The 21,344-nt window shown below is 44.6% G+C and overlaps 1 protein-coding gene across 3 annotated transcripts in view; it reads left to right on the top strand.

Moving 5' to 3' along the window:
- The window catches only part of anp32a (acidic (leucine-rich) nuclear phosphoprotein 32 family, member A), a 36,126-nt gene extending 16,970 nt beyond the window's left edge, over nucleotides 1-19,156 (top strand). For 2 of the 3 annotated variants that reach the window (XM_078427189.1, XM_078427191.1), the window contains exons 2-7: nucleotides 5,578-5,727; nucleotides 7,008-7,130; nucleotides 8,340-8,538; nucleotides 13,339-13,484; nucleotides 16,655-16,721; nucleotides 18,043-19,156. In XM_078427189.1, coding sequence (XP_078283315.1) covers nucleotides 5,578-5,727; nucleotides 7,008-7,130; nucleotides 8,340-8,538; nucleotides 13,339-13,484; nucleotides 16,655-16,721; nucleotides 18,043-18,101 — 744 coding nt within the window. In that variant the 3' untranslated portion in view covers nucleotides 18,102-19,156. The remainder of the gene's footprint in view (nucleotides 1-5,577; nucleotides 5,728-7,007; nucleotides 7,131-8,339; nucleotides 8,539-13,338; nucleotides 13,485-16,654; nucleotides 16,722-18,042) is intronic. The other variant, XM_078427190.1, reaches the window with a different exon arrangement.
- The last annotated feature ends 2,188 nt before the right edge of the window (nucleotides 19,157-21,344 follow it).

The raw sequence follows: 21,344 nt of genomic DNA, 5'->3' as shown, positions 1-21,344 counted from the left end.
TGACTTGCTTGTGTTTGAACCACCTTCAGTCACTTGATTGTGTGTGAGATAGTAGGGCTCCTTGTCTCGGCCATTGGATGGAGGCTTCCTGTAAACTGCAGGAGAGGAAGGCAGAAGCTTGAATTGTGAATATTTGTGTTGGGGTAGGAAGGGCCTGTTTTGCTGCAATGTTAAAGGCAAATGTCTGCATTGAATTTTCAGGAGATGGCTGTGCGTAACTTGATAATCCTCTTGACCATTCAAGTGGGCACCGTTGGCGGAGAGTTGACTTGTAGATGTCGATGACTGAATTTCCATTGGCTGCAGCTGCTAACGGGGTTAAGGGTATGAGGTCTGTTAACCCTGTTCTTTAATCTATCTCCAGGGAGCCATTCTCCCTGCAGCCCCAAAGTTTGCCTGTGGTGTGAGTCTTCAATTAGGGCCATATAATTTGCTCTGGAGGAAGAAGTATTTTAACCATTGTTTTACGTCTAAAAGCTTGAGCATGTCATCTTGACCCAGACTGCTCTGGTTAAAATCTCAACGCTGGTTAACCAAGTTACAGAGCTCTCAACTGACGAAACGTGACAGGATTAATGAATAATTTCAGAATAGCAAAGGTTTTAAGTGCATTTCCAACCTATTGAAACTATTCAAAGGTACATGTTGGATTGGAAAGGCTTAGAGGGGTCTGGATGTCAGCCAAGTGGGACATACTTAGATGGGGTATCTTGGATGGCATGGACAGTTTCGGTTGATAGACCTGTTTCCAAGCTCTGACTATGACACACCTTTAGAATGTGTCAAATAAAATTATTGCTCGGCCTCCATAAAGGCCGGATGGCAAATAGTTTAGATATGGGTGGTCTGCAAAGAATAAGCACGACAGAGAGCCTTTGGAAAGATATTCCCAGAAGTCATAGCTGCTCAATGGTGGATGAGTGAAAGAAAACGTGGCGGAATTGCAAGAACAACTTACGCGTTATTGAAGGGTGACACCAGGAACTGCACGTACTGTGATCGTGAGCAAAACACAGTGCTTGAGTCTGAAAAGGGGTCTTGACCCGAAATATCACCTGTCCGTCCATTCCCTCCACAGATGCTGCCTGACCCGCTGAGTTCCTCCTGCACTTTGTGTTTCACTTATTATTGAAGGTTGTTAGGGTTTGAATACATGGACAATGACTTTGAGGTATTTTCCAGAGCCATTGGATCGATTGCCATTTGTGATTGAGGCTGTAATTCCGACTCCCAGCTGATCTTTCGCTAGTTGATTTGGGTGCTGGCGGTAATGTCTTTTGGGAATAGTTGAAATAGTGTATACAACACAATACAATATATCTTTGTTGTCATTGTACAGGGTACAACGAGATTGGGAACGCGCCTCCCATACGATGCAATAAATCAATTAGCTAATCAGTATTAATTGAAACAACACAATGAAACGAATTAGAACAGTTTTAAAACAGAATAAAATGCAAGTAGATCTGTGCCGGTTCACTGTGCGATGTGACCATCCGGCTCAGCAGGACCGGTTCATAGCAGCTATGGCCCTGGGGATGAAGCTGTTCCTGAGTCTGGAGGTGCGGGCGTAGAAGGCCTTGTATCGTCTGCCCGATAGTAGAAGTTTCGAACAGACTGTTGCAATAGAAATTACACCAATTGTATTAGAAGAGGATGTATGTATTAGGTGCAGTTGATCACTGCTTGGCACAGACCGACATCAAGTTTGAGGTCCAAGTCCCACATCTCCTGATGGTCAAATCTGCATTTGACATTATGGTTGGGAATGGGAGACACGCCATGGCCAGTCACTTCACGACATATGTTGGATAAGGTTCAGCTTGTGATGCCCTCATGGTTGAATATCCTGCCAATTCTTATACTCTTGGAGATATGGCTCACAAATATCCAAGCCCAGTCGAATTCCTAGTGGTCTTTTTAATTTTTACCTCGCGTCGCTAGAACAGATTAGGAGTTGTACATTGGAATAACGGGCTATTCGGCCCACTATCACCATGTTTACCATCAAGTATCCGGTGAGACTAATTCTATTTATTGGCACCGTCTGTAGTAAGCGTTACATATGTACCTGCCTCTTCTCTCACCCCCCCCCCCCCCCCACACTTCATAAGCTCTAGGAGCAGAATTAGGCCACTCGGCCCATCAAGTCTACTCTGCCGTTCAATCATGGCTGATCTATCTTTCCCTCAACCCCATTCTCCTGCCTTCTCCCCATAACCTTTGACACCCATACTAATCAAGTACCTATCAATCTCTGCCTTAAAGATATCTATTGACTTGGGCCTCCACAGCTGCCTGTGGCTCCAATGATCTTATACTGCCACGGCTCTATATAAGCTGGTTGCTGTGTCTGCTTCAAAGGTGTTTTGTGGTACTCATGGTGTGTCCTAAAAGCAAAGTGAAGGGCACCATGAAATGCAGCCCTGGCTTCCAAAACTTCGAAAGAAAAGGATGCGGGTTGAAGTGACATTTAAAAAAGAGCAAAGCGCAATTGTTGCTTTAATAATTATGGCCGTGTTTTTGAAGACTTTGCAAGTTTGGCCAGAAATTCCACCTTGATGAGTAAGACTGTTTCTCTTGCGTGCCCTGGCACTGAAGTTCGGCTTCCTCCTGGTCTGACCTGAAGCTGAACTTGTCTTGGGAACTGGTGAGTTTTACAAGGTGATGAATTTCCAACGTTTGTAGGAAAGAACTGTGGATGGTGGTTTACGCCAAAGATAGATACAGAATGCTGGAGTAACGCAGCAGGTCATGCAGCATCTCGGGAGAAAAGGAACCGGCAACTTTTGGGGTCAAGACCAACTACAGACTGAGAGTCGGGGAGAGGTAAACCAGAGGGGTGAAGAGGTACAGAACAAATGACCCAGGAAAGGTGCAGCCCGCAATGGTCCATTGTTGGCTGTGGAAGAGGTGATAACGAAGGGATATGAACAGTGAAACTAGCAGGATGGGGGGGAGGGGGGGAAGAGAGAGGGAATCCAAGGGTTACCTGAAATTAGACATCAATATTCATACCGGAGATGGACACAAAATGCTGGAGTAACCTAGTGGGACCGGCAACGTCTCTGGAGAGAAGGAATGGGTGACGATTCAGGTCGAGGCCCTTCTTCGGACTGATCATATTCATACTGTTGAAGTCTCTGGCTTGAAATCTAGTTAATACCTTCGAGGTGAACATAAGTATTGTGGGTTTTCTCATTTTTAAATACAAAGGAGCAGAGAGAATGGACACACTGATTGGGGTCATTAGCTCTTTTATAGACTATGTAAAGTGGAGTAAAGATTTCCATGCACAAACCCTGTTTGCAATAGAAAGTGACCTAATAAAATGCAGTTGTTTATGGTTGTGTGCCATCAGTGGCTGCAGTTTATTCGATGTACAATCAATCCACATCACGCAAGGCAGTGCAAAACTCAGCTACGAAACACAAAAAAAAAGAGAATTGGCACGCTTTGGGCCTAGCCTTGTGCTTTTCCTAATTTTTGCCTGGCTGTTCTTGTGTGCACTCTTATCCCTTCTCTTTACCCCCCCTCCCCTGTCAAAGAGATCTCCCCTCTCTGTACACCGCTTCTTCTAATATCATATCATATCATATCATATATATACAGCCGGAAACAGGCCTTTTCGGCCCTCCAAGTCTGGCTGCTTCCACCCCAGTTTTGGCACCAAACTGTATGGATTGGTTGCAAACATGGGCACCTGACCTCAGCATACCTGTGATGTTCTCCTTACAAACAATATTTTTGATGCTGCTTTTTGCTTTCTCCCCCACGCAACATTACTAGGTTTCCCATTCTCCGCATAGCTTTGCTTATTGCAAAGTCCTCTTCTCTCCCTCTGGACTCTCTTTGACCAGTCCTTGTGCTCTTGCCAATTCTTTCAATGACCACACTGTTCTGTGCTTTCTGCTACTTCTCTTCCCCACTCCCCCTTGCCCCTGTGTTGAGATCTCTCCACACCCGTTTCTCTTCCCCCCCCCCCCCCCCCCCCCCCCATGTACACGTCTAGACTGGTCTCCCATGTTGGATAATGGAGTAACACAGCATCCATCCATCCCATGCCAACCATCCAGAACCCACGTATACTAACTAATCCCATTTTATTTTGGCACTTGTTCCATAGTCTTCAATGACTTAGAAATTCCAGTGCTTATCTGATGCTTTAATTATTGAGAGTACCTCCCTTCACCACCCCTTGGACAGTGCTGTTAACCTCCATGTCACTAACAAACAAATATTGAGCAAATCATCAGCGTCCCTTCAAATGCAACTTAAGTTATTGATCCATGGACTGAGTGAATGGATTATTTATTGTTGAACTGGATTTTGGAGAGCTTAACATCCGTGGGTTTAGGTGCCATTGTTGTGGCTGCTTTTGATGTAAAAGTAGCACTGAAGTTTAGAAATTGCTTGGGTTTGTAGTTGTTGGTGTTCAAAGGGCTTCTGTGGGTGTAAATCTGAGTTTTTGTGTTATGATTTTCTTTACAAGAGCTTAATAAATAATAAATGCCTTCTGTATCAAAACCTGGAAATCTGGAGAGAGAGAAAATGCGGTAAATACAGGTTTCTTCAATCTCAGTTCCAGCTCCCCAGGTGCTGCCTGACCTGCTGTGCATTTCCAGCACTTTGTTTTTGTGTTCAGTCTGGTTCAGGGTGAGTGAGCCTCTGGTCTGTGTGTGGCACTGGGTGGGGTTCATCAGCTGATGGTCGTGGGACTTTGCAGAATTGGTGGAATTTGGGGATTTTGACTGGCAATGAGAAAAGGGTGCTGAGATGCTGCTGTCAGTTTAGATGCTGTCGATTGCATCTTCAGATTCAGCAAAGAATTGTCAATTATGCCCATCTCATCCTCCACAATAAAAAAGGACACGTCGCTGGAGCAACTCAGCGGGTCAGGCAGCATCTCTGGAGGAACGTGGATAGGTGATGTTTCTGTTTGGGATCCACCATAATCAGTCTGAAGAAGAGTCTTGTCCCGAAACGTTGCCTGTCCCATGTTCTCCAGAGATGCTGCATGACCTGCCGGGTTACTCCAGCACTTTGCCTTTGTTTTGTAAACCAGCATCTTGTGCCCACATTTATAATTCACTTTTTGAATTTGTCTTTAGTCTCAGTCTCCTGCCTTCTGATGGTCTTGGATTAAAACTATTTGCATCGCTGAGAGTGGGGACAATGAGTGGCTGAATCTGTAGTACTTCCTACTGCTTACCTCTGCTGTGTTACCTGAACCTGGATGTTTTGTGTATAAGGCTTCAAGGTGCATTACTCTCCTAATTGGTCTGTCTCCTCTGACTTGGATCATGGTTATATCATCTTTCAATTAAGTCAAAGTTTATTGTGGCACAAGTAAACAAGTATCCCATTATTGAAATCTTCTGGTGTCTCTGTGACCCGTGGGGTTTACAAGAGGTCTGGAAAAGTGTGGTTGCTGGTCTCTTGAGTTGTGTGCTGTGTGAAGATGTCCACTCAGGGGAACGCTCACAGCCACGCCCTGCCTCTTGCGCTGCGCTGTACCGGCACCTGCGTGCAGGACCCGTTCCCCAGCCTAACTTTGTTTCGCATCTGCCTCCCCAGGTGAAAGAGCTCGTTCTCGACAACTGTCGTTCGATTGAAGGCAGAATCGAGGGCCTCTCGGATGAGTTTGAAGAATTGGAATTCCTTAGCACGATCAACGTAGGATTATTGTCGGTCGCAAACCTACCAAAGTTAAACAAACTAAAGAAGGTGGGTAAAATGCTGCTGGCTGCTTCTGGGACCCCTGGGTTACACGTTTCAATTGGCTGGTGTCTGAATAAAGTATGCAACTCCACGGGTGGTGCTAGGGGAACCAAATTTAAAGTAAGAGCCACCTTGACATCGCACTTTGCACTTTACAAATAAACTTCTCTGCAATTTTCCTGTGTAAAATATCCCCTTGTCGTCTCATCACTGTCCTTGAAGCTCTCTTCACACGCAGACTTGAATTCTTTAGAAGTGATTCTTTAGCTTTAAATTGTCACTTGCCGAAAAATGATGGTGACCAATATTGATTTGTGCCCATTAAAGCACTGCATTGTCTTATTGGTGTAGGAGGCATATGGCCTGAAGTTCTTGCTGGCTCTTTAGAGATGTATCAGCCGCGGTGCATTTCAACTATTGTTTTCCATAAGGTAGAATCTGTCCACTTCCTACAGTGTAAACTGGTTTCATTTTTCACTTATCTCAAAGCTCCCAAGTTCCCCCAACACTTGGGTCCTGCAGTAACTTAGCGGGCGGGACACTGCATCTCTGGATAGAAGGAATGGGTGGCGTTTTGGGTCAAGACCCTTCTTCGAACGCATTGTATTTCTTTAAATACAGCAGGTGTCATAATTGTAGTCTTGTTTCTCTCCACCTCCATTTAGTCTCTGTAATGCTGAATTGGACTTTGTTTTAGAAGGATGAGAGGGGATCTTATCGAAACGTATAAGATTATTAAGGGGTTGGACACGTTAGAGGCAGGAAACATGTTCCCAATGTTGGGGGTGTCCAGAACAAGGGGCCACAGTTTAAGAATAAGAGGTAGGCCATTTAGAACGGAGATGAGGAAAAACTTTTTCAGTCAAAGAGTTGTGAATCTGTGGAATTCTCTGCTTCAGAAGGCAGTGGAGGCCAATTCTCTGAATGCATTCAAGAGAGAGCTAGATAGAGCTCTTAAGGATAGCGGAGTCGGGATATGAGGAGAAGGCAGGAACGGGGTACGGGATCATTGAGAATGGTCAGCCATGATCACATTGAATGGTGGTGCTGGCTTGAAGGGGCGAATGGCCTCCTCCTGCACCTATTGTCTATTGTTTTGGCAATGAATGGTCTGTTCTGTCTCCCATGCATGGAGCGATGCAATGGAGAGTTTGCGTTGAATTCTTGAAATCCATTGTCCCTCAAGTGAGATCCATGGGCTGCATTCCCTTTACTCCAGGCACTCAGTTTTGCTTCATTAGATTCTGGTTTGAATTAATGGTTCGCTGTTCCTGTTCTGTGCCTAGCTCGAACTAAGCGATAACAGAATCTCGGGAGGTCTAGAAGTGTTGGCAGAAAAATGTCCGAATCTCACACATCTCAACCTCAGCGGAAACAAAATAAAAGATCTCGGCACAATAGAACCTCTGGTGAGTAGCCCTAAATCTGAAGCTCGCTTTTTGCATGTTCTGTTGTATGTGTGGAAGCTCCTTCACAATAAACCCTCACCTGGTAAAGACTGTTTTGTTTCCAGTCTCTCATCCTTACTGTTGCTTCTCTAAGGAGAACATGGTGTGTAAAGTTCCACCTTTTTAATGGTTTATTTAAAATTATTGGGCAAGTTTTTAATCAAATGGTATATAATGACAAGTTTTTGCCAACACAAAAGAGGGAAAGGAGGAAACTTAATCTCCTTTGATTAGAGTCTTAATAAATGCTTGCTTTGGAAAGGTTAAAGAACATTTCCCAGAGGTATTGTATGTTTAAAAAATGTGAGTCCTTTTCATGAAAATCAAATAAACCTGCTAAAATGTCATTAGTAATTTTCTTTATATATGGACATTTTGGCATCTATCTTTTTGTCTTATTATTTCGCTGTATTGTTGATCTATTGTGCCACAACTGAGAGGCAGATGTGTTACCTTTGTGTAGCCCAGAGGTTCACTTGTGGACAGGCCAACTTGTGCAATGGTAGTGCTTGGAATCTCAAGGCACTGGAGAAACTTCCACAACAGGGTTAACAAATTGATCCTATAATAAATCTCCTAATGCTTCCAACTATCTTTCCATTTCAAGAGACTGCAGATGCTGGAATCTTAGAGTGGAAACAGGCTCAACTTGTTCACACCGGCCAACATGTCCCATTTACACTAGTCCCACCAGCCTGCGTTTGGCCCATAACTCTTTAACCCGGTCCAATCCAGGTACCTGTCTAAATGTTTCTTGAAAGTTGCAATGGTACCTGCCTCAACTACCTCCTCCGGCAGCTCGTTCCATACACCCACCACCCTCTGTGTGAAAAGGGGAAAAAACTGCTGGAGGTACTTCATTGGGTTAGGCAACATCTATGAAGAGAGATGGACAAGACTGAAGCAGAGTTGTGACCCAAAATATCATCTGGCCATTTCCTTCCTCAGGTGCTGCCTGATTTGCTGAGTTCCTCCAGCAGTTTAAAAAAATATATCCATTTCCCTTGCATAGATTGTGATAATGGGACATGAAAATAGCGGGGTTTATGAGGTGCATCTAAAACGATTTTGGCAATGCTGATTGTGGAGTGAGTTTTGGAGCATTTGTATTGTGTCTGATCCACATTTAACCCTCAGGCTTTGTATTTTTTCACCCCACTTCTGTTGCAGAAAAAGTTGGATAGCCTCCGGAGTCTAGACCTTTTCAATTGCGAAGTAACAAATCTAAACGACTACAGAGAAAACGTCTTCAGGTTTCTCCCGCAGCTGACTTACCTCGATGGATACGACCGTGAGGATAAGGAGGCTCCCGACTCGGACACCGAGGCCTATTTGGAAGGGATAGACGACGAGGAAGAGGATGATGATGGTACTGTTGTGATTTTTATTTTCCCAACATCCCTTTTCGGATCTGTTACTTTGCAAATTTGCCCCAGGTTTCTTCCTGACGGTATAGACTTGCTATTTGATTTGTCCTTGGCGGCGCTTTTAGTGAGACGGGCAGCGCTTTTAGTGAGACGGACACCTGCTCCGTGCACCTCAGCCCCTTCCCTGACCAACGGCAGCTGCACCTCCAGGGACAGGTGGAAAAAAACCTTTGATATGTGTCACATTCGGCACAGACACTTTGGACTGTCGGGCCTGTTCCCGTGTTGCTCTGTTCTGCGTTTGAATCCTTTTTAGGGAAATACTGGACAATTGTGCTTTGGTGTTAAAGATGCACAAACAGTCAGAGTAACCGGCCACGTAACCCACCGACCTTCATGAGGCCAGTCAGTACTTGTGCAGGACAGTTTACTGCAGCCTGTCTGTCCCACACCTCGTCCCTCCTATTCTTTGGCGCAGCAGAGCACGTTAGCTATGTATTTATTCACAAAATGCTGGAGTAACTCAGCAGGTCAGGCAGCATCTCAGGAGAGAAGGAATGGGTGACGTTTCGGGTCGAGACCCTTCTTCAGACTTTGCTTTGTAGCTATGTAGAACTGACTTTCGTATGCATTCTCCCCTGGGCCAGCTGGTTTAGTTTGTATTTAGGATGCTTGCCTGCCTCTTCTATAAAGTGTTCACCCCATATACAAGTTTGCATCTTCACTTTATGTGCATGTAATCGCAATTCTGTAAAACAAGAATATTGCTGTCTAGTTTAGATACAGCGTGGAAACAGGCCCTACTGCCCACTGGGTCTACGCCGACCAGCGATCCCCACACATTGACACTATCCTACACACACTGGGGACAATTTTTACATTTACCAAGCCAATTTACCTACATAACCAGTATACGAAAATAACTGCAGATGCTGGTACAAATCGATTTAATCACAAAATGCTGGAGTAACTCAGCAGGTCTTCAGTCTGAAGAAGGGTCTCAACCCGAAACGTCACCCATTCCTTCTCTCCCGAGTTGCTGCCTGACCTGCTGAGTTACTCCAGCATTTTGTGAATATACCTACATAACCATACATCTTTGAAGTGTGGGAGGAAAACGATTTCTGAGAAACCCCACGGGGTGAACGTACAAACTCCATACAGACAGCACCCGTAGTCAGGGTCAAACCCGGGTCTCAGGCGCTGCCAGCGCTGTACGTCTTATTCATAAAAATGTAATTGTCCTGGGTTTATAATATCGAGGATTATGTGTGTGGTCTGGCATGTAACCACATCAGAACCCACTTGATCAAAGTACTCTGTGTCGCTTTTAGAAAAAGTTTTTTTTTCTAGGTGTTTGTAGTGTTTATTTCTAGACTTTGAAGAAAGAATGAGCATATGACTTTTTAATTACTTCCAGATCAGATGTGTTTTCAATACTTGTTTTATTGTGATCTTAGTAACCTAGAAAAACATACACAAAACTAGGTGATCGTTAAATTTACAGTGTAGGAAAATAACTAAAGATGCTGGTACAAATCGAAGGTGTTTATTCACAAAATGCTGGCGTAACTCAGCAGGTCAGGCAGCATCTCAGGATAGAAGGCATGGGTGACGTTTCGGGTCGAGACCCTTCTTCAGACTGATGTCAGGGGGGGCGGGACAAAGGAAGGATATAGATGGAGATGGGAAGATAGAGTGAGAACTGGGAAGGGGGAGGGGGACAGAGGAACTATCTAAAGTTGGAGAAGTCAATGTTCATACCGCTGGGCTGCAAGCTGCCCAGGCGAAATATGAGGTGCTATTCCTCCAATTTCCGGTGGGCCTCACTATGGCACTGGAGGAGGCACAGGTCAGACTGGGAGTGGTTCTTACAGTTGTTGAGATGCAGTGGTCTGTCATGCTCTTACACAGTTCCCTGAGCCTGTGAATTGATCACTGGACCAGTGGCAAGACTGTGGGTATCTACAGTTTATATATTCTGCTCTGCAAGCTCTTAAGATATCTTTTGAATTGGTCGATGGCTGTGGGGGATAGTATCAGTGTAGCTATGTGAAAACTGGACAGATATTTCCCAAACTAAGCACTAATTAGTTTGACTGTCAGAAAATTCTGGCTTTGATTGTTTAAAAAAAAAAAATTGTCCCTAAAATATTTAGCTGCAAGACCAGTCGTTGTACAATATTGGCAAAGCCTTGCTCAAGTTTTTCAGAGAGTACAAATGCACTTTACAATTAATCTGCATTCGTTGTTAATACATGCTATTTTTATTGCTATTTATTTTTATTGCTATTTTTTTCTTTGCTTCTATTTATTCATTCATCCATGGGAAGAAGCCACAATTGGCAGCAGCAGCATTTATTTCCTTCAATGTTGTGGAGGGCTTGAACTGGTGTGAAGCCTTTTTGTGCACCATCGAGTCAGGCATCATCAAGACAGCTTTTCTGTCAACTGAGTCCCTGCTGAGAATCATTCACATTCATGTTGTACTCTTCCCCACTTTATTCTCCCTATATTCACCTCAACTCCTTCCAGACACATGAGAGGCAATTCCCAATGAACCTACAAACCCGCACATCCCTTGAGATGTCGGGGGAAACCAGGCCAGAGCACCCATAAGAAACAGGAGGAGGAGTCCCATGCAAACTCCACACGGGTAGCAGCAGGGGTCAGGATTGAACCCAGGTCACGGGTGTTGTGAGATAGCGGCTCTATGAACTATGCTGTGTTGCCCATTGGGATGGAGATGTCCAGGATATTGATCCAGCAAGATTTTAGTTCAGTTAAAGTGGAAACAGCAGTCCAGTCCAGGGCTATCTCGTACAGCATGGAAACAGGCCCTTTGGCCCAACTCACCCATGCCGACCAATATGCACCCACGTGATCCCTGTGTTTGGCCCCTGTCCTTCTGAACATTTAGCTGTCCAAATAGTTTTTTAAACACTGATAGTCCCTGCCTCAACTACCTCCTCTGGCAGCTCTGTACCTGGTGGAAGCTGCCAGGAGAGACTGGATTGCAGGATGCAGTTTCATACACAAATTCATCCTTCGGTCTTCAGTCATATTGCGACTTATAGCAAGTAATACCAACGGAAGCAAACAACCCACAAACGGCAGTCTTTAACAATTGTTCGTACCAGTACATTGATGTAACGGGTGGGTTTGTGGTTGGGTTGGGGAAGGTGCTGCTCCAGATCGTCAATTAAAATTTCATGATGAATTAAGCGGGCCTCTGGACATTTGTTGCAAATATATTCCTACAACATTTGTCTTTTGCAGGGTTTGTAATTTACCTCAAATGTTGCTTAGTGGAAAAGGGGGGAGGGGGGGTGTACGAGCTTGCTCTGCCTTCTGCACTGTCACATTGTCTAAGTGTTTCAGTTGCATTCTGATGCCTACGTGGTTTAAGCGATGGTGACATTTTGGGGGAGGGGAGATGGGAAAGAGAACCGTCACATAATAAGGTGGTTTTAGTTTGCCTGCCTTCTATCCTGCCTCTTTTCAGCCATTTTCTTTGGGGCCTTTATCCATAATTCATTGTGACATTACAGAGTCTGGAGAGGCAGCTGTTTGACCTAGATTTAAGAATGTAGTACACCCCAGTGCCTTACGATCACTGAATGGTTCATCTGTCTGATTTACATTTAGTTTGATTCAGAGATGCCGTGTGGAAACGGGCACTTCGGCCCACTGAGTCCATGCTGTCCATTCATCTCCTGCGCACTAGTTCCATGTTATATCCCACCCGCAAAATGCACTCTAGGGGTGATTTACAGAGTCCAATTAACCTACAAACCTATGCGTCTTTGGGATCATCATCATATCATCATATATATACAGCCGGAAACAGGCCTTTTCGGCCCTCCAAGTCCGTGCCGCCCAGCGATCCCCGTACATTAACACTATCCTACACCCACTAGGGACAATTTTTACATTTACCCAGCCAATTAACCTACATACCTGTACGTCTTTGGAGTGTGGGAGGAAACCGAAGATCTCGGAGAAAACCCACGCAGGTCACGGGGAGAACGTACAAACTCATTACAGTGCAGCACCCGTAGTCAGGATCGAACCTGAGTCTCCGGCGCTGCATTCGCTGTAAAGCAGCAACTCTACCGCTGCGCTACCGTGCCGCCCTGATATGGGAGGAAACCGGAGAAAACCCACGCCATTCCCTCTCTCCTAGATGCTGCCTGACCTGCTGAGTTACTCCAGCATTTTGGGATAGATGCACAGTCTCTTGCCCAGAGTTGGTGAATCAAGGGCCAGAAAACATAGGTTTAAGATGAAGGGGAACAGATTTAATAGGAATCTGAAGGGTAACTTTTTCACACAAATGGTGGTGGGTGCATGAAACAAGCTGCCAGAGGAGGTAGTTGAGGCTGGGTCACTCCCAACATTTAAGAAACAGTTAGACAGGTACATGGATAGGACAGGTTTGGAGGGATATGGACAAACGCAGGCAGGTGGGACTAGTGTATCTGGGACATGTTTGCCGGTGTGGGCAAGTTGGGCCGAAGGGCCTGTTTCCACACTATCTCTATGACTCTATGAGGTAACAGGGAGAACGTACAAATTCCACACTGACAGCACCCGCAGTCAAGAATAAGCCCAGTCTCTGGCGCAGATAGGCAGCAGTTCTACCGCCGCACCACACTGCCCCCTTGTCCAAGCTCTCAGGGCATTTGGATGCCATTGTGACCATTTCATCAACGTCATAATTTCGATGCCATGGGTTTCCTTTTCTTGCATTGCATTAATTGAATTGCCATTTTGTTTTGTTTTTTACTTTTGCTGTGCAGATGTTGACGAGGAAGAGAAGGCTGAGGCAGTTCAGTGTGAAGAGGACGAAGATGAAGAAGGGGAGGAGGAGGAGGAGGAGGAGGAGGAGGATGAGGAGGAGGAAGAGGATGAAGAGGAGGAGGAAGTTGTCAGCGTAGAGGATGAGGTATGGTTTACAGCAGAGCCACTAATACCTGCCTAATTCACGAGAAAAGACCGTTCCAAAGTTCTTGGTACATTCTGTAGAACAGTGTAGCTGGGACATGTTGGGCCTAAGGTGTGGGCAAGTTGGGCCTAAGGGCTTGTTTCCACACTGTATCACCATAATTCTATGACTCTATGAGATGAGACTTAACTTGGATTATGTTGGGCACAAATATAGTGTTAGTGCAGCACAGGAACTATATTTGTGCCCAACATGATACCAAGTTAAGTCTCATCTCATAGTCATAGAATTATGGTGATACAGTGAGGAAACAGGCCCTTAGGCCCAACATGTTCCAACTACACTAGTCCCACCTGCCTGCGTTTGGTCCACATCCCTCCAAACCTGCCCTATTCATATACCTATCTAACTGTTTCTTAAATGTTTGGATAGTCCCAGCCTCAACTACCTCCTCTGGCAGCTTATTCCATACACCCACCACCCTTTGTGTGGAAAAAGTTACCCCTCAGATTCATATTAAATCTTTTCCCCTTCACCTTGAACCTATGTCCTCTGGTCCTCGATTCACCTACTCTGGGCATGAGACTCTGTATATGATTCATATCCTTCTCTTCCCTGTACTTTCATGGACTATCTAAAAGCCTCTTAAATGCCACTATCCTGTCTGCCTCCACCACCACCCTTAGCAGTGTGTTCCGGGCACCCACCACTCTCTGTAAAAATGAAAGCCCCACACATCTCCATTAAACTCTCCCTTTCACCTTTTATCTATGCCTTGTGTTGGATATTTCCATCCTGGGAGAAGGTTCTGACTGTCTACCCTATCTATCCCCTTATAATTTTATGTACAGGGCAGTACTGAGTGCATGTTGCCTGTGTAGATAAGGCATTTAAACTGGGATCTTGCCTGCCTCCTTGATTGACTGGAGACAATCCCTTAGCACCATGTCATTGAATAGCCTCGGTGCTGAGGGATTTCGACCAGTCAATCAAGCTGGCAGGCAAGATCCCAGATTAAATGGTTTTTAAGACCTGACCCTGTGAAACGATTCACATAAAATGACAGTGCATTTCTCTGCACGGACTATGAGCAGGTTAGGAAGGCAAAGCATTTTTTACTTGAAACGTTATTACTCCATTAAAGCTGCAATTTTTCACTATGTTACCTGTCCCATTCAAATTCAGTTGTGATTTTGACCCAAACCAAGTCTTTTCAACTAGGCTGTCATGCTTCATCCCATCCTTTGTTTTTTTTTCTCTCGTGGTCTCTTTTTGAAGTAGCTTGTGCTTTGTCACGCTGTGAAAGGTGCACTCAGTTGCTGAACCCCATGTGGAGAGGCTGCAAAAAAGATCAAATATCACACGCTAAGTTGCGACATTTTGGTTTAGTTTAGAGATACAGCGTGGAAACAGGCCCATTGACCCACCAAGTCCTCGCCAACCAGCGATCCCCCATACACGAGTTCTATCCTGCACGCTAGGGACAATTTACATCAGCCAATTAACCGACAAAGCTGCACATCTTTGGAGTGTGAGTGGAAACCGGAGCACCTGGAGAAAACCCACTCGGTCACAGAGAACGCACAAACTCCACACAGACGCCATCCGTAGTCAGGATCAAACAACCCAGGTCTCTAGCATTGAGACAGCAGCAACTCCACTGCGCCACAGTGTGTCAAATATATTTGTTTGATGGTTTATTCTAAATGCATGCCACGCATCAGATTATCTCTTTTTGGATAGTGTGAATCTTGGACTAGCAATGCTTGAGGCTGTCGGATTATACTTCAGGGCCAGCGGAGAGATGAATGACTTTTCTCTGTTTTCTCTGTTTTCTCTATACAAGTGGGCATTTAATTTAATGAAAGTGGTGGAATGAGACATTGACTTTTCAAACCTAGCGCAGCTGATGTGATTGTGCCTGCTAAGTGTGTACATTCTCCATGTTATGAGCTTTGTTTATGAAGCACTTTAATCACAAGATACACCAACGATCTTCAGAGGAACATTATCAAATAAATTGAATGCTGAACTGCAAGGAAACTTTGGGGCTAATAGTACAAGGAGAGATAAGTTTGAAGAGAGACGTTCAGTGGAGGCAATGCCAAAGTTCAGGGCACCCGAAGGTACAGCCACCAATGCAGGAGTAGTCTCCACTGGGGGTGTACAAGTCCTGGCCAGATCAGGTACAACTGCAAAGCAACTCCTTTGTGGTTAGGAATATGCCCTGTAGGGTCTTCTGTGATTTGAAGGAATCCTTCAAATTATTTCTTTGAACAGTTATAATGGTTCTCGGGAGTCCCATGGAAAAGTACTAGTATTTATATTTTCTTAATATATCTTTCAAACATCTCAAAATTGCTCGGGTGCAATGAACTAATCCATCGTCATTGCAATTTTGTATGTAGGCAGGAGTGTCAAGACACATAGACGCAAAGTTAGGCCTTTTTGGCTGATCGAGTCAGCTCTGACATTCAATCGTGGCTGATTTAATTTTCCCCTCAACTCCGTTCTCCTGCCTTCTCCCCATAACCTTTGACACCTCTACCAATGAAGAACCCATCAATCTTCACTTTAAAAATATCCAAGGACTTGGTCTCCACAGCCGTCAGTGGCAATGATTCACCCCCCTCAGGCTAAATAAATTCCTCGACATCTCAGCTCTCAAGGTATGTCCTTTTATTCTGAGGCAATACTGGAAACATCCTCCCCACATCCACTATCTAGGCCTGCCTTGTGTGTGGGTGTGTTTGCTGCTTTAACTGGTGCACTAGATATCCTGGTGTCTGCCTGAACTGTTGAAGCAGGCAGATGAATTCCTAATAGAGACCAGTTCCTTTTGCCAAGGTCGGCATTGTTGGATATGTGCTTGGCTGTTGGGTATTGGACTTTCTCAGGAACATAGACCTTCCAGTCTGTGTTCCTCCCTTTAAGATGGTCATTTATTACCCTGCCTCTGATCAGCCTTTTCCTTGCCTATCCCATACAATGGTAAATTTTGTTTGGCAACACTCGTGTGAATCACCTTGGGATATTTGCTAAGTTATTGGGTAGTGGCCAGAAATGTAGTGTCTTAAAGCTGTGTCTTGAAGATGAGAATTTCACTTGACATTGATTCGGGTTGAGATTTATTTAGTGCTAACAGGTAAGCTTTCTTCTGACATTTGTAGGACGAGGACGAAGAGGACTTCAACGAAAGTGAATTAGATGAAGAGGAGGAAGAGGAAGAACAAACAGGTGCGTACAGGGCCTCTATCTGGGCTTCCCAACGGCAGCATCTCTAGACCAAGAATTGACGTAGAGTCATAAAAAGCAAAGAAACGGACACTTCAGCACACCAAGTTTAACACCAATCCTCAAAAATCCCGTTTGGTTAAGTCGTCCAAATGGCTGTCCCCACTGCAGTTTCGACAAAAGCTTGGCAGAATAGAGTAGGAGGCAAAGGGGTTGAGGAGAACTTGGTACTTCAGGTGATATATACATAGGAAATACAGAACAGGGTAGTTAACAACTGAAGGAATCCATAGTATTCCTCTCTTTGCAAGCATTCCAAGTTTTCAAATATTCAAACATTTAGTTCTAACACCATGTGCTCTTGATTAAGAATCAGGTGTTTGCTTTACGAATAGTACACGCTCTCTGCCCGTAAAAATTCACTGTGCCAGAATGCAATGAGTTGATCACAACAACCTTTTTGCTGATTAAAATTTTGCTTAAAACGGATGTGCAAAAGGGTTGCATTCTGTTAAGTATATTTGGCAAGGGCTTACAGGAATCCCAAGGGGATGCAATAGCCCAGAAATTGTCCTGCACGTTGGAAAACGTTTCTACTCTATGAAAGATGATGATTGTTGGGTTGGTGTAACTGAAGCCTTTAATGTGATGAGAAGTTGATAACTGCAGTCAGAAAGAACTGTTCTTTGGTAGGACATCAAGAACATGGAGGAATATGGAAACATATTAGATTTGATTTTGACTTTTGAGGAAAGTAAACCCAGGTAAAGATCCCAAGTTTAAACACATTGCCCCACCTTTAAGAGCCTGACAAAAGAACGAAACAGCATTTGTCATGGAGCCAAACAGGCAAAAATAATAAAGCTTGAGTCAAAACCATCGTGGGAGACAATATGCAGAGGTTGGTGGAAATTTGGTGTGTTCCTCTACCAGGAGATGGAAGATGTTTAGAGTTTGGGGGTGTCAAATGAAAATGTTAGCTGAGAGCTGGTAGCACAGGTGGGATCAGAGTGGGATCAATTGATGCAGAATGGGATCAATCCTGGCAGTGTTGTTTGTGTGGGGGAGCAGGGGCTTGGCTTGACAGTGAGCATTTGAATGGTGGCTTCCCGTGCTGTACCTTCCATAGATTAAACCTTTTTATTTCCTGAGAGGAAACACATAGACTGAGAATTGCTTTTAAGAACCAGCAGGCTGCTCAGTACTTCAGACGGTTCAGAAGTTATAGCAATTCTGGGCTGTTTTTAATGTGTGACTTTTGCCATTCTTTACTCTAACGTTCCTTTTCCCTTTGAATCCCCCCCCCCCCCCCCCCCCCCCAAAGAAGTCAAAGGCCAGAAGAGGAAACGAGAACCTGAAGATGAAGGCGAGGAAGAAGATTAAATTTCCAGCGTTAACCTCCGTTTTACCTGTTTTCTCCCTTTTCCGAACCTCGTCCTATTGTTGCTGTGGGAATGATGATTGTGGGAGGAAAGCTCCCATTCCTTCTGCTCTGAAAATCTCCTGTTCTGGTTCCCCACTGGGTGTTGTGAATTTGGTCGATATGCCCCTCATGCAAATATGGGTAAGGCCCCAAATCTTAAATAATATTGTCTCTTTTTTTTTTTGTTTTGTTATTATGTTCGGCCCAAGCAGCCGTTTTAAACTATATCACAAATCATATCCACAGCAACAAATACCAAATGGCATAATTAGAAACAAAAAAAAAAGTTTGTATTGTGCAGAAAATGGTTGCCAATTTTGGAAAGTGATGCTCAACTTTTTTTTTAAAACTATCCCAATCATCCTTCCCCAGCCGTCATTTCCCCCTGGCTCTTGTAGCTGTGAGAGATGTTTTCTGTAAATAGTGACCAAAGCTCACGTTCATTACCCCGACTTCCTTCCCTGTTTACAGCCTGCACTTCTGAAAATGGCACCCATTTAACTTGTAGTCCTAATTGATCGGTTGGTAGTGTAATACACGTTGTAATAAAACAAAACTACGTTTGAACCCTGGTTTTCCAGCACCCTGTGCTACTTTTTGGTCTGTAATATATAATCTGAATTCCGTAGAGAAGAAACTCTGCAATTTATTTTTCCCCCCTTGTGCTGTACCCTTTGATGAATTTTTTTACAAGCATCCTTATGCAGGAATAATTATAGCATGTAGTGTTGAATGGGCATGTTTTCATACATTTGAGGGCATAATATTAATGCAGAATTGTATTTTCTTATCTTGGTGAAGTCAGTGAAGTTGACTAGGGGTGGGAAAAAGAAATGCCAGTGAATGTACAGACTTTTACTTTCATATCCGGGGTGACTATATTCCTAGTCAATATTTCATCTGTACAAAAGATTGCCGCAGTTTTGTTTTTTTCTCAGCGAAGCCAAACTTTTAGTTTTGTGTCTGTTTTTTTTTTGTCATTCAACAGTTTCAATAAATCCTTTTTTATATACAATTTTTGTGACTGGTTTTGAGTGTTAGGACCATCAGTAGCTGGGATTGGTGTTTGTGGGGTGTGGTTTTAAAAGTTTTTGGGGGCTGTTTATTTCTACTTGTTGCCTTAAACTGCACGGTAGCTCAGCGGTAGAGTTGCTGCTTTACAGCGAATGCAGCGCCGGAGACTCAGGTTCGATCCTGACTACGGGTGCTGCACTGTAAGGAGTTTGTACGTTCTCCCCGTGACCTGCGTGGGTTTTCTCCGAGATCTTCGGTTTCCTCCCACACTCCAAAGACGTACAGGTATGTAGGTTAATTGGCTGGGTAAATGTAAAAATTGTCCCTAGTGGGTGTAGGATAGTGTTAATGTGCGGGGATCGCTGGGCCGCACGGACTTGATGGGCCGAAAAGGCCTGTTTCCGGCTGTATATATATGATATGATATGATAATTGAGGCCTAGCTGAAGTCACTGGGCAGCACAGTGGCCAAGTTAGTAGAGCCGTTGCCTCTCAGCGCTAGAAACCTGGGTTCGATCCTCACCCCAGGCGCTGTCTGCGTGGAGTTTGCACATTCTTCCTGTGACCGTATGTTTCCTCCTACAGCCCAAAGAAGTGCAGGTTTGTAGGTTAATTGGCCTCTGAAAATTGCCCCTAATGTGCAGGGAGTGGATGAGAAAGTGGGATAACAGAACAAGTGTGAACGGGTGGTCAATGGTCGACATGAACTCCGTTGGCCGAAGGGCCTCTTTACATGTATCTCTAAACCGCTTGCACTGAAGGGGGGCAGTGTTATAGCGCTGGGGGATTGCAGCCCAGTCCATTGCTATCACTAACTGGTGTTCCAACTGCAAATAGATGTTCCTTAGGTTGATATTTGAGGTGAATGTGGGGTTATTATCAGAAGAAACATTGGACATTCAAAGGCCTTTCAAAGAATGATTTTGTTAAAACCTAAAAGATTCTGACTGATCTTGACTGGTGAATTATTGAAGGGTGTTTTCCCCCTGTTTGGGTGAGGAGGGAGTCTGGTATTTGGCTGGGGCACAGTTTCAGGATAAGAAATTGCTTATTTAAAACACAGATGAGGATTTTGGAGGGTGGTGTATTTTTGAGCTTAACTGCCCCAGAGAGTTGTGGAGGCAAGAATCATTAAACAATTTAAGAGGCTTTTGGATAGGCAGGTGGAAGTGCAGGGAATAGAGAGATTTGGATCATGTACAGGCAGATGAGATTAGTCTAACTTGAGATGAGGTAGTTTAACAGGGCTGCATGGAGGCGCAGTGGTTGAGTTGCGGCCTTACAGCATCAGAGACCCGGGTTCTATGGGAGTTCTCTGCATGGAGTTTGTACGTTCTCCCCGTGACCCAATGGGTTTTCCCCGGGTGCTGCGGTTTCCTACCGCACCCCAAAGACGAGCAGGTTTGTGGGTTAATTGGCTTCGGCAAAGATTGTAAATTGTCCCTCGTGCGTAGGGGGATTGGGGTAGGCTGATGGGCCTGTATTTCTGAACTAAAAAACTTGGCATCATATTTGGCGCCATCATTGTGGCCCGTTCCTGTGCTGTACTGTTCTATGTTCTTTCATTTAAATGGATGAATTGGAAGGTCTGGACGGAGCCAAGATACAGACAATTAATTTCAGTTGACTACCTGGTGCGTTGAGTGTAAAAAGGCAGTGGAGAAGCTACAGCATGGTTTAATGACTGAATCTTGGCGTGTAGCAATCTCCACGTGCATGCTTTGATGAGTGAGAGGACATTGTCGAGAACGTCTGTGGGATCTCAACGCTGGCCTTCGGTTGGAGACACTGTCACCAGGTATGTTGTTGGTGAGTATTTCCTGTTTTTTACTTTTTAAAAAAGCTCTAATAATGATCAGTCTGAAGAAGGGACTCGACCCAAAACGTCACCCATTCCTTCTCTCCAGAGATGCTGCCTGACCCGCTGAGTTACTCCAGCATTTTGTGATACCTTCGATTTGTACCAGCATCTGCAGTTATTTTCCTACACAATAATGCTCAGAGAGTAGATCATATGTCAAGGGGCTCTTTTTAAGCTTGGCAGGGGATCCCAGTCCTGTGGCTTGTTGCGTGTGGGAATTCCTAAATGTTTTTTGTGGTTTGGGTGATTACATCTTAGTTCAGAGATGCAGCAAACAGGAAACAGGCCCATTGGCCCACCGAGCCCACGCACATTAACGCTATCCTAC

This window comes from Rhinoraja longicauda, chromosome 33 (genome assembly GCF_053455715.1).
Source record: "Rhinoraja longicauda isolate Sanriku21f chromosome 33, sRhiLon1.1, whole genome shotgun sequence".
Classification (NCBI taxonomy): Eukaryota; Metazoa; Chordata; class Chondrichthyes; order Rajiformes; family Arhynchobatidae; genus Rhinoraja; species Rhinoraja longicauda.
Note: the sequence above shows the minus strand (reverse complement) of the source record. Positions and strands in the feature narration are given on the sequence as shown.